Source organism: Thermobia domestica, chromosome 16 (assembly GCF_964235325.1).
Source record: "Thermobia domestica chromosome 16, izTheDome1.hap1.1, whole genome shotgun sequence".
Lineage (NCBI taxonomy): Eukaryota > Metazoa > Arthropoda > Insecta > Zygentoma > Lepismatidae > Thermobia > Thermobia domestica.
The window spans coordinates 28,048,211-28,061,780 of NC_137469.1; the positions used below are offsets into that span (position 1 = coordinate 28,048,211).

General features: G+C 37.4%; 1 protein-coding gene across 2 annotated transcripts in view; it reads left to right on the forward strand.

The window, feature by feature from the left end:
* The window catches only part of LOC145672954 (pancreatic lipase-related protein 3-like), a 175,085-nt gene that overhangs the window by 132,214 nt on the left and 29,301 nt on the right, over positions 1–13,570 (forward strand). For both annotated transcript variants that reach the window (XM_081742208.1, XM_081742207.1), the window contains exons 4-5: positions 3,014–3,254; positions 12,891–13,124. In XM_081742208.1, the coding sequence (XP_081598334.1) occupies positions 3,014–3,254; positions 12,891–13,124 (475 nt within the window). The remainder of the gene's footprint in view (positions 1–3,013; positions 3,255–12,890; positions 13,125–13,570) is intronic.

The following is a 13,570-nucleotide window of genomic DNA, read 5'->3' on the forward strand; positions in this document are numbered from 1 at the left end:
AAACAAGTTAATATCGATAGCAAATACCACGTACAAACTACAAAGAAAAATAATTAAATTATATCAAGAAACTCTATTAAGTGCCACAATGGCATATGCTTCAAGCGTGTGGCCCCACAGATTGTTGGAAACTAATACCTTAAAACAAAATGTCGATAGACCGCAAAGGATTTTATTAATAAGATTAAGTGCAGCATTCAGTACGACACCGCTTATTACGTTAAATGTCTTGTTGGGAATCAAACCAATAAGTTTAATTATTAGGAAAAGAGCTGCAATTTATTGGTTTTAAAAAATCAAACATGTGTAAAGTACAAGAATTACCAGGTAATCAAAGTAAAACGGTTGAAGAAATAGAAAACGAACTAATAAAAATTTGGAACAAAAATTGACAAAGAAACGAATGTCTCACGTAGATTGTATAATATAATACCAAAAATTGATATTAGTCTCAAATGGCAGAACTTTGACCCCAATCCAGGACTAATACATTATCTCTCAGGACACGTTCCATATGAACAATACTTGTACAGAATGGGTTTGAAGAAACATCCAGATGCCAATGTCAAGAGCTAGGCACGCCGGAACGCCATATTCTATGGCGTTCCCTCTTGGAAGATCAATTACAGGGAAGAGATGTCATCAGAACAAAAGAAACAGGGAAAGTTATAGCTAAGAAAGAGGACTACAAAATATTGAATAGGAATATTCTGATCTAAGAAAACAATTATATAAAAGGCAACAAGAATAAGAAAAAGACTTTTTAGAAATGATACACGAATAAACAAAATGTAAAAGAAAACAATAATAAGAAACGAAAATGAATGTGTCAGAGTGCAAATGAGTATCTTCCAGGACCGGAGTTTTTGCTCCAGGAACGCTGGATCTCGGAAGAAGAGTGTGAATATGCGCTCGACGCATCTCCGATATCCAATCGGATTGGAACTCCAGATGTGTTAGCGGGTGTGCATGGAAATAGGTGGAGGGAAATCGCGTAAACTTTAAAACAAAACAAAAATAGCATATATACATAAAACACTAAACATTCTAAGCACACCGAAAAATGTAAAAGCCAAAAATGTAACTCAATAAATGTTATACAGTGACCACCTCGAAAGTTGTTCGCGTAGGTGTCCACACCGGTCCCAGCGCTTACGGCGGTGGGACACAACTGACCAGGGCCTGCACTAAGTACCCCGAGTAGGTCCTGGACCTCATGCCGTTGCACTGAGGATCAGAACCATAAAAGTTAGTTGTGGAAACCGGAAATAACGAACTCCGCTTAGGATCAATAAGGCAATCGAAATTTGCGCGATCGGAGAAAAGTGAATGGGTGATGTATTGTGCAGTGTGGTGATAGTGATATGTTCTCTTTTTTATTACGGTAAAGCTGTGTTTTCACACACAGGAGTGTGTAGTGCTTATTTAAGTGTAAGTGTGCAATAATGATGCTGAGTTCAGTGGTGCAAAGATTAACATCCTGTATTAGAAGAAAGTAGTAAAATTTATTTTTAAAAGAATCACACAGGAGGAAAACGAAAAAATGTTAAAAAATAAAAAGAATAAAATAAAAATAGGTGGAAAGCCTATCATACAAGTAGAAAGCCTATCATACAGGTGGAAAACCTATCATACAGGTGGAAAGCCTATCATACAGGTAGAAAGCCTATCATACAGGTGGAAAGCCTATCATACAGGAGAAACCTGACTCAATGAAGAAGATCATAAAAAACTAGGTGGAAAGCCTATCATACAGGTGAAACCTAGACCTAATGAAGAAGATTATAAACACATAAGAAAGGCTAAATATGATAAAAGAAACGAGGATAAAACAATTGAAGACTAGCGTAAGATAAACTTGAGTAGAGAATAGAATAGAATAGGAAAGTTAGAAGATAAATTAATATTAGGTAGTTAAGAGTTTATAAAATAACTTTTTTTTCGTTGTTTTTTCCTTTTCTTTCTGTTGATTTTGTGTTAGATTTTATCTTTGTGTTTCTTAGTGTTGTGGTTTCGTCTAATTTACCTATCCCTCGTCCCTGTCCACCCTTGTCCAAATGGAACAAAACAAACGAATGATGAAAAAATAATAAAGCTAAGAAGATTGCAATGATGATAGCCCTGTTTTGGTTAAACTTTCAGGTACCGAAACTGAAAGGCGCGATCTGAGAAAAAAAAAAATCAATTCAGCTTTTGGAGCCACTCTGATTCAGTGGTTCACTTTCAGTGCGTTTGGTCCCTGGTTCGATCCCAGCTCGCACTAAGTGATCTCTGTGGTGAGCAAACACCGTGTGCGTGGGGTTTCTCGGGTTTTTCTCCCGTTTCTTTCCATTCCTTCATTCCACCATTTCATTCACTTCTCATCATTACCTTCTCCCTTAGCCTCGATGCATGATCATAGGACGTTAAACTAAATGTTTCATTTCATTTCATTTTCAATTTAGTTCTTTCTGTTTGTTTGTTTAAAATTTAGGGCCCTTTTCCGCCAATGAGGTTATATGAATCATTATCCAACAGTTTACAAAACGAACAGGAAAGGAAATCATAGGCGCACATGCTGCCTACTAGGCCAGCGGGGAAGATCCTAAGTTCTTACTAACATTGCAAAGGTTATTGAAATATTAAAAAAAAAAAAAAAAAAATTTAAAAGAAAGTAAATTTGATCAAATATAGTGAATTATTTTAGCTTTGATGGTAAAGACGATACCTCCATACAAGAGACATAATTATTTTACTAAACAATGTAAGTATATAGGTACAAATAGGTTACTAAAAAAAGTCATACTATAAATAGGAAAGTCTTACTAAACAGTAATTTTATACAGATTCTTTAGAATGAAGAGTATTTATTTGATTTTAGAAAAATCGCAAGAAAATAGTACATGTAACAAAGATAAATAATGGATTTTGACGTGTTTTTAATACAATGCTCTATAAGACGTATTGCTCACAGTGTCTAAATCTTGTTTTGATCTTTTAAAAACTAATTTAATTTTTTTTTTAATTTATACAGGGAGATGTGAATGTAGTGCTAGTAGATTGGGCCCGAGCAGGGTTGGCAGCAAACTATTTTATAGCTGTTGTCAACACTCACTTAGTTGGAAACCAGGTTGCTATCCTAATTCAAACGATGATCAAATCAGGTTCTTCACCGAAACAAATTCATCTTGTCGGTTCGAGTATGGGAGCTCAAATGGCAGGATTTGTAGGAGAAATTCTGATCTCAAAGGGCATCAAAATTGGACAAATCACAGGTAAAATAAATTTTTCATTGTTTATTGGTTTAAATAAATAAATTAATTTAAAAAAAAAAGTTTACAAGAAGACGTTTCGACGACAATAATTGTCTTCATCATACATTGTTAACTTCTAATCTATGTCAACTTCTAATGAATTTATTGTATTTCACATTCTTTGGAAAAATTACAGCATATCAGATGTATTTTCGTACACCCGGTACACATAAACATATCTTCTGAGTATACTAAACATAATTCAAAGAAACATGAGATTTCTCGGTAAATACCTAATTTTCTAAACAAAATTTTCGTTGAAAATTTATATTAATATTGCACGATGGAAGATCGGAAACTAAGGTTACAAGGCCGATAATTCTGGAGTTTCATATGTTATAGAGGAATGAGGAGTGTACGGTAATTTTAATACATGGAGTTGGCAACTATGCAGAGTTTCAGCCTCCCGTCACCTAGGGCGCTAGTTGTAGATAAACACAAATGGTGACTTGTTTGAAAAATTAGTCTCACGGAGAAGTCCGCTCAGTTATTCGATTTTCTGTGAGCAAAACATGTAACCGCGGCTGAAATTTTACAGGCAGCTGGTAGAGGTTTACGGAGAGACTGTAATATTCCATCAGCATGTCACAGGATGCTGTCGAAAATTTGCGGCTGGTAGAGGATGCTGGTCACCGACGAGGAACACAATGGCCGACCCATCACGGTATCAACAAATTTGAACACAGCTCGCGTGGACCACCCTCCCCACAACCCAGACCTCGCTTCAAGCGACTTTCACCTGTCCCCGCATCTAAAGGAGCACCTCGGAACCCATCACTTCGCTTCAGACGAGGAGTTGGAATACTTCGTGACAACTTATCTGAAGACGCAAGGATAGGATTTCTACCAGGAGAGAATCTTCAAACTTATCCCATTATGCGATAACTGCCTCAACCGATATGGAAACTATGCCGAGAAATAACCTAATGTATGTACTATCTGCTGGCTGTATTGGTTGTATGAAATAATATATACGTTTCACTAGGCAGGTTTTGTAACATTACTTTCCGATCACTCCTCCTATTACGCTCCTTTCCGTGTTTTCTCTGAAAACGTGAAAATGTCTAACAAAATGTCGGAAATCTCTTTTAATTCTTCCCAACACCACCTTAGCCTCTAACTATTCGCTCAAGATTGTATAAGCCTTTGAGGAGCTTTTACTTCAAAGACCTCTATCGCAATAATTGAATATGAATACTGAGACTATGATTATGAGCTTTGAGCTACGAGTTTTTCACTCACGTCGGTATGGTCTATTTGATCAACTTAATATTCATATCCCGTGAAATAATGATCTAACAATTTATTATATATATTTCATGTCATCTCTCAATTTAATCAAAGATTTTAATATAAAACTGAAAATCAGATACTACAAACAACATATGCACTACAGACTGTATTGTAATATTCAATGTAATTTTCTATAGATAAAGTCAATCATGTACATGGGATTTAGCCCTTCGCCTTTTATTATAAAATATCGTATAAAGTTTTTATACAAAGTATTATTAAAATATTTCTCTAAGTTTGTAATGAATTTAAATAGGTGTCTTCAATGTTGGGTAAAAAAGTGCCACCTTGGCACAAGATGCTGCCTCGGATTGACTAGGCGATGTCTCAGTCCAATAAGTGGCCTTGGACGGGATCGGTGTCTCCTATCACAAAACTGCTAGAAGGAGATAAGGGTAGAGTCCCCTTGCACAAATTTCCGTCGGGGAGGTTAAGACACCCTTAGCCCGAATCGGCGTTAGGAGTAGGGATTGCAGGTGAACGATCAGTGGAAGGCACTGATGCCGGTCTCTTTCTTGGACGCTCCTTTTCAAGCCCCATCCTCGTGAAACTTCAGTTCTTCAGGCTTCTTCATCTCTTTCTATAGGAGTGACTTTCTTCTGTCGTCTGCCACTATTTATTTACAAATCGTAAAAACACGTGTTCGTAGTATGCTTATAGTATAAAGGTAACCAAGAACGTTCTGTCGCTTTTTCACCCACCAACTTCCAACATCAATATGTTAGCTAAGACGTACCTGGAAGATCAAAAATAGTCCCCATCAACATCGACGACCTTCTGCCAACGTTCTGGAATACCATAGATTCCATCACGCTAGAACTTGCTAGGCCGTGAAGCGAAGAAGGTATGAAGTGCATTTTGCACATCTACCAGGGATTTGAACTGACGTCCTCTACGGTGATTGTCCAAGGAATGAAATAGGTGATAATCAGATGGTGCAATGTCCAGGAAGTACGGCAGATGCAATAGTGTTTCTCATTCAATGCGTAGAATGGTGTCTCGGGTCATCCTAGCCACGTGAGGCTTAGCGTTGTCCTGTAACAGGAGGAACCCTTTGCAATTCAGAAGTGATGGCTAAAGAATTTTGAGTTTTTCTTGAACACGGCTCAAGCTGACAGTACACAGTTGCATTTATGTTCTCACCAGCTGGTAGCAGTTCCAATACACGATTCCGCGAGCAGTCCACCAAACACACAGGAGGACCGTCTGGTGCAGTGCTGGTTTCTGCTGTTTTAGAATCGGTTCATGGGAAGCTAACCAATGATGATGGCGCCATGGAGCTTCGTACAGGATCCACTTCTCATCACATGTCAACACCCTGTCCAGAAATGGCTCCTTCCTCAGACGAGACAGTAAATAAACAGAGGTATCTGCTGGCGTTGCCTTCTGGTCAAATCATTTGGGACCCATCGGCCCAACTTGTAGTGCTTCGCAAGTTGATGGAGGTGCTGCCCAATGGTTTCTCCACTCACACTGAATTGTAGCCCTAGTTCCCCATATGCCTGGCCACTATACACCTCAATTGATGGCTAAAGATCTTCACTTTGTACATGTGTTGGTGTTCCGGCTCGTGGTGCGTCTTCGAGTGTTTCGTCACTGTTAAACCACCGCTCCACTGTCCGCGTAATCACGACACCCCCACCAAAGGCCTGGCATATCTTGCTCTCTGCTGCAGCGGCGTTTGACCCAGTTTGACTCGTACAGCATACACGCCCTTACGATGCTCTGTGGAGGTCCCATATTTATTCTGTCCTTAAGCAAGTTAACGGTGTAACTGAACTGCCACAACCAGGTAGTATGTTGGATATACCCACACCAACAACTGACCTTCCTCTTATCTCTATTCGCATTCAACTCACGGTGTGAGAACCAATGAAACATAGGCCTCCACAAAAAGCGACAGAACTTTCTTTGTTATCTTAATAAAAACATGTGGAATATAGTATATGTGGATGTAGAAACCCTTATAGTATTATTGCTGGCATCATCAGAATTTATATCAAGTGTTTCTTTAAGCTTTCTTGAGCTACTTGAGATTATATAATGAACTGCCACGTACCTTCTGTTGTGGTAGAAGAGTTTAACGACAATTTAGCTAGTGGATAGAAAGCTACTTTTGGAAATTGTAGGCTTAGAGGTATCTTTCAAATATATTTTTAACTTGACAATTATCTATGTTTCTTTAAATAGTATTGTTGTGTATAGAAACTTGTTAGAATGTATCCAAGCTAGGATAATTTAGGAAAATTTGTTGTAATAAGAGGTTTGGGTGAGGTGTACAACATATGAGATTTAACGAGGTTAATAAATATGTTAATATGTGGTACCTTCGGGCAAAGTTTATATAATGTAATCAATGTTGAGAAGCTAGTTAGTGAACTGGTATTTGTATAAGATATATTTATAGAGAGAGAGGTTGTAACTTAGTTTTACGAAGGGTCACAGTATATATGGTTATGAATATAAAATGGTTTATGAATTGAAAGGTTGTTTGTATAGTACTCAAATATATGTTATGAGAGGTGCATATTATTGTGAAAAATAAAAGTGTATATATATAGGGTGTTTCAAAACAACACCGACAACGTTTGAGAGTTTATTCCTGACACCAAGATAAGACAAAAAGTATAGACCAACCTGGGTGCAGAAATCCATTATTTCGCCGTTATAGGCTGCTGAAAACACGAAAAATTGAACTTCAAAGGTCCATAGCTTCAAAACTATGGGATCTACCGTAGTCGGGTCAAGACTTCACTTAAGAACTGGTATGAGCCCTATCCAAATATCCATGTTTCAGAATCCTACGGTACTTCCGCAACGATTTTTATAGAGGTAGTTGGTGAGTACTTCAAATCATATGCCCGTAGCCAAACTCCCCTTTAAAAGAACGTTGTGTGAGTACTGCAGCATTCTATTCTCCTGCTCCTAAAAGGTAATAGAGGAGAATGGAATTAGTTGTCACAAAACTAAGGTTTTAAACTAAATTTTGTTTAATTTCGGAACTTTCTGCTGTTCTTAAAAGCATCATTATGGTGTAATTAAAGTCCATTGGTTCATTTTCCATTAAAAAATGCCCTCCTCCCTAAAAGTCCTTCTAGTTTCAGTAAATACATTAGAGTTGAGATGGAATATACTCTTGGGATATTTAATTGCTTGCAGAAGAACGGTTCTATCTATTACCTTTTTACTCTATAGTGATCAACCAAAAACCGGAAATGGATTTCTTTCACTTCCGGTTTCAGTACAGAGTTAGGGATTAATACATTCTTGGCACGCTTCATCGATTTCAGAAAACCGCTTGCCCCTATCTGTTACCATTTTTGCAATATAGTTTTTCGGCCCGTCTAGCAGCGATTTTATATGAGACGTGTTGTCCTATAGTAATGAAGTAAAACCGAAATTAGTTTGTTTATACCACTTTCGGTTTCGATATTGCTTCCATCAACGAAATCAACTTTTAGCTTTAAATCCAAGCTTCTTTTTTTTTAAAAAAAAGTAAACGTATCTTCTTCAATTAACATCAACATAAAAACTAAGGGAATTTTAATCTGTATATATATATATTGACAACCCGCTCAACTCATGCCTTCAAATGGGGATGCGAAAGTTGAATTGAGCAGATCACCTTCTACTCACCATCTAGAATGAGTGGGCAAGTTACTGTTTTGTATGCGAGAGGTTTTGCATAAAGCACATTTCTATTGGGGATTAAATCGAAATGACAACTCATAAATTCAATTATTGACTAACAGTTATATTTCTTATTTGAAAGTGTGTTGCTTATGTAAAACTGATTATAACGGATATCTAGAATCTTTGCCAGACGAGCAGTGCATACCAAGCATTTAGCATTTTAACTCTGAATTTGAAGTCACACATACCTTCGCTGATGTCTTCGGTTGACGTTCCCTGATGTTGCTCTCCGGGGTTGTCTCGTAGATGTCGATATCGCCAGGTTGATATCGAAGCTGACTGGCGTCTATTGTCAATAGATGTTCCGCATTGGAGATGGCATCTCGATCCAATGCTCTGGTATAACTAACGTTACAGTTGTCTGAAGATCAGATTACCGATGTTGTGATTGACTTTGGACTTCAAATCACATTCGAATCATAGCAGCGATTAACTTCCTCAAAAGACTCGTAACTTTTCTCTCCAAAGGCTCCGTACTTCTCTCTCTAAAGGCTCCCTACTTCTTTTTTCTCGAGACCTCCTGTCCCCTGGTTTTGTTTCAATGTTGACTCCCGGAATTCGGTGGCGTTGTCTGACGTCAGGCACGTGTGTCCTCCTTTCTTTCGGAAAAAAACAAAGTCCTTCCTTGTTTCGAGAACAAAAACTGCAACACTCGACATGCTCTGATTTCCCGATTCTAGGCAATTTCTACATATCTGTGAATGTGTTTTGTGTTCACAAACATGTTACAAATGCAACTCGTGATTTTACAGAATGTTATAGCCAACGCATTTCATGAATTTCTTTCCTGCATTCGCAGACTACCAATTATGTGTTTTTGTTTATTTTATCTGCTGACGGCAAAAATAAAATAATTTACAAACTTGCATTGACCTGAATTATGACAGTTGTTTTCCTTCACCAAACAATTTTAATATTTTACAAAAAGCCAATATCCTCAAACATAAATAAAATTAATCATTAAATTAAGAATTCTGTTAAATAAAATACTGGCTCTGCCACAATATATATACAGTCTATATATATATATATATATATATATATATATATATATATATATATATATATATATATATATATATATATATATATATATATATATAAAGAGAACGCACAAATCCTTTGTTACCTCATCACGCTAATACGGCTGAACCAATTTCTTTTATTTTTGGGGGGTTATTAGGATTTGGACCCTAGATGGTTTTTATCATATCACTTTAATTTTTAATTACCAGTGTCTTGAGATAATTGACCATTCAAGTGTCCATAACGTACAAATCCTTTGTTAGTTCATCATAGGTAAAAATAAACGTATTTATATGCAGCCCACATGACCGTGTCACTCGGCGGGTTAACATAAATGACAGGCGATATAATGTTAACATTTAATCCAATCTTCTATGGTTTTCATCATATCACTTGAAAGCGAAAAAGTAAAAATTATCTAAGTAACAAAGTTTATTGCGTTCCAGGGTGACCGCAGCGAAGCGGGGTGAATGCTGCTAGTATATATATATATATATATATATATATATGACCATGTTTGTGACTTAATATCTCTTGAACCACGAGACAGATCTCAATCAAATGTTCAACAGAGATGAGGTTCGGGCTTGGAATGATTTTTATGATTTCACTTTCACGGTGTAACTTAGGGGAGAGGCAGGAGATATGATATATAAAAATAATCGAAAATGACCGATATTTGTGTCGAATCCATATTCATTTCGTCGTAACTGAGATGAATAGTCACACTTCCGATGTCGTTTAAATACAAATGCAGCCCACAATAGTAATATTTCATTTTTAAGACAAAAAAACATCGTCTATCACAGAGCGCTTTAGTAAAAGTGAAAGGTGACTGACTAACGAAACATAATACTATTTTTTCTTGTTTTCACTCAACAAAGCAGGAAATTGATGCTAGTTAATATTATTTTTCAACTGGTATATGTTCAAAACATTAGAAAAAATATTTTTTTTTTCAAATTAGAGGCAAAGTGTATCGTAGTTCGTAAAAGATTCCGACTAAAAAACGTAATCCTCACTTGAAGGAAACCTGAGAAGCGCTGACACACAGCGACACTGATTTCTGTATAACTTTGAGAAGGCGTTCAGATACTGTATATTTCATGGTTACATGTCCTAGCAAAGATCCAAGAAAAGATATCCACATTCTGAGGGATCTAAGATAACTTTCAGGAAGTCCGAGCTTCCAGAATTGGTATGCATTCTGACATGCACTAAAAATAGTACACTATATGTACTTTCGTTAAATGATTCATCACATAGGAAAAGGAGAAACTAGAAGACAAAAAGAAAAAAGAAAAAAAGAATACTTAAATGGCAAAGAAGTAGCTATGAAGCGTCAAAGTGGATGGTGTAAGTTTGGAATGCAAGGTGTTTCACAGCTCGCTTTCCACTTTTTCCTGACTACTTCACAACTATTTTTGGTTGATTGGAGTTTAGCGGCCCTTTTCAACACTGGGGCTGTATGAGACGTGGACCTACAGTTTAAAGTAAAATCTGGTCCATTATAATGCGTAAGGCGCTGCCATAGGAAATAGAAGACGGGAACCTGTGCACCAAATACAACCATTTTTTCTGATGTTTAGTTTTCCTTTCTGTTTCTTCAACTTCTCTTCTCACACTATCTGATAAAGTTTAGCGAAAGTTTTTATAGTGTAACTTCCTTAGTTCTAAATTATCGCGTTCTCTCCATCTTTTGGTAAATAAAAAAATGAAATGAAATCTATGAGTTTTACGTCCTACAGTTATGCCGGCTAGACTAAATGAGTTGGTGAAGATGAGAAATGAATGAAATGATGGAATGAATAAAGTGAGAGAAAACGGGAGAACCACGAGAAAACCCACACACAGGGTGTTTGTCGACCACAAAAATCATTTGGAGCGAGCTGGAATCGAACTAGGGACCCCATGCGCCAGAGGTGAACGCTTTACCACTGAGCCACCGCGGCTCCTTTTGGTAAATAATGCATTGTATCCTGTTTGTTGAAAATATTTCAAAGAAATACAGTAACTTTCTCTGGTTACACAAAATTCCGTCTAATCTAGAGCTGAGGGTACATGAAAAGTATCGAAAGTTCCAACACCACCATCTTGTTTCACAAATTCCCAGTATCCCGTTCCCAGGCAGGCGTGCCAGGCCAATCTGATAATAGTCAAGGACACCACCAAAAAATAACAAAGTATCATAAACTTTGTAGAAGTTTTGTATTTTTATAAACTTTTCCGGCGGCTATTTATTGAATAGGCCTTCTACAATTTTCGATTATATACAATATTAAGGTGTAATAGTAATAAGTGGGTATCATGTCAAAGTCATAACAAATACTAGGTACATACCGTCACACATGCTGTACAGCTGATATATGAGATCATGCTACAATGGAATTTCAGTTACTTCGGGAAGTGCCGGACTTAAGACAGCGTGGAAGGATACATTGACGGATAGGTTGTGCCGGTGGGAGAGTTGGTTGTTAACATTACTTGGATGATACGATGGGTGAGCAGAAAGTAAGAAAGAAAGTCTGCAGTGAAACGTGTATACGTTACTTCATACAACCAATACAGCTAACAAATAGTACATACATTAGGTTAATTTTCGACATGATCTCCACGTGGGTTGAGGCACTTGGCGTATCGTGGAATGAGTTTGAAGATTCTCACCTGGTAAAAGTTTTGTCTTTGCGTGTATAGCCGTGTTGTCACGAATCGTTTCATCGCTTCGTCTGAAGACAAACGACGGCCTTTTAAGTGCTCCTTCAAGTGCAAAAACAGGTAAAAATCACATGGAGGGAGGTCCGGGCTGCAGGGAGGGTGGTCGATGATGTCCCAGCGAAATTGCTTCAAAAGTGTGATGGTCTTCTGGGCTGTACGCGAGCGCGCGTTGTAGTGAAGCGACACGCTGACGAGACATTACAGTCTCTCCGTAAACCTCTACCAGCAGCCGGTGAATTTCAGCCGCGGTTACATGTTTCACCCACATAATCGAATAATTGAGCGGACTTCTTTGCGAGACCAGTTTTCCAAACGAGTCGCCATTTGTATTTATCTACAACTAGCGCCGTAGGTGGCGGGTGAGTGAAACTCTGCACAGTTGCCAACTCCATGTATTAAATTCCTTCACACTCCTCGTTCCTCTATAACAGACGAAACTCCAGAAATATCGGCCTTGTAAAATTAGGTCTGATTCCCCCTCGTAGTTTGTTGTTAGGAGGAAAGGGAACTGAACGTTGAGTTTCTGAAACTATAGATGAATAAAAAGTCTCTACTATAATCTATTGTTATGGGGAGAATGCAATCTGTTCTTCCTATGCTCAATATAAAATTAGGAAATTCTATTGTCCCATAATGTATTATTAGAGATATTAATTTGTTAATTAAACCTGTTTATGTCTTTTCATATAACTGTTTCAATTTGACTCCAGTGAATTATCTTATAATTCAAACACTGGTATATAATAAGCTTAATGATATGTTTACAAATGAGAAGAAATGACACTAATTATAACGTAAAACTAATAGTTGATAAAAAACAAAGAATGTAATTTAATTTCAAATTTTTAATTTCTTAGTTCCATTTTGTAGGGCTGGATCCTGCAAGTCCTTTCTTTCAAGGATTTACTTTACCCAAAGGAACTGGTCTTGATAAAACAGATGCTGATTTTGTGGAAGTTATCCATTCTAATGGCGGATCATTTGTTACGGGACATTTTGGTGTTGGAGAGAGACTTGGCCACGTTGATTATTATCCCAATGGCGGAGGTAATCAGCCGGGATGTAAAGATCCACAAACGTTCCTAGGAGCGATGCATGACATGTGTAAGTAAGGACTACTTTTTATTCAAGTTAGCATTTTACATTTCACGTGTTGAAATATCTGTGAATCAATGATAGAATTATGTATATGATGTTTGACTGACTGTAGTATTTGCAATTCTGTACAAAACGTTTCGTTATGGTAACACTGTGTAGCCTGAGAATGAGGCTAACGATCACTGGACTTAGAACCGTTAGAACCGTTAGTGTATGCCAGATAGGATAAACGAAACATTCCCGAACCGCTGGATCGGTCGACGTGGGTCTATGGAGAGGCCAGTTCGATCTCCAGATTAAATATCACCTGGCTCTTTCTTATGAGGTGTTTTAAAGGACAAAGTGTATCAACATCACATGCGCAATTTGATTAAACTACGGGAAGTTGTTACAAAAGAAACACTGACCAAAGCTTCAACACACTGTGTATTTTAAACTATAATGTGTTACAG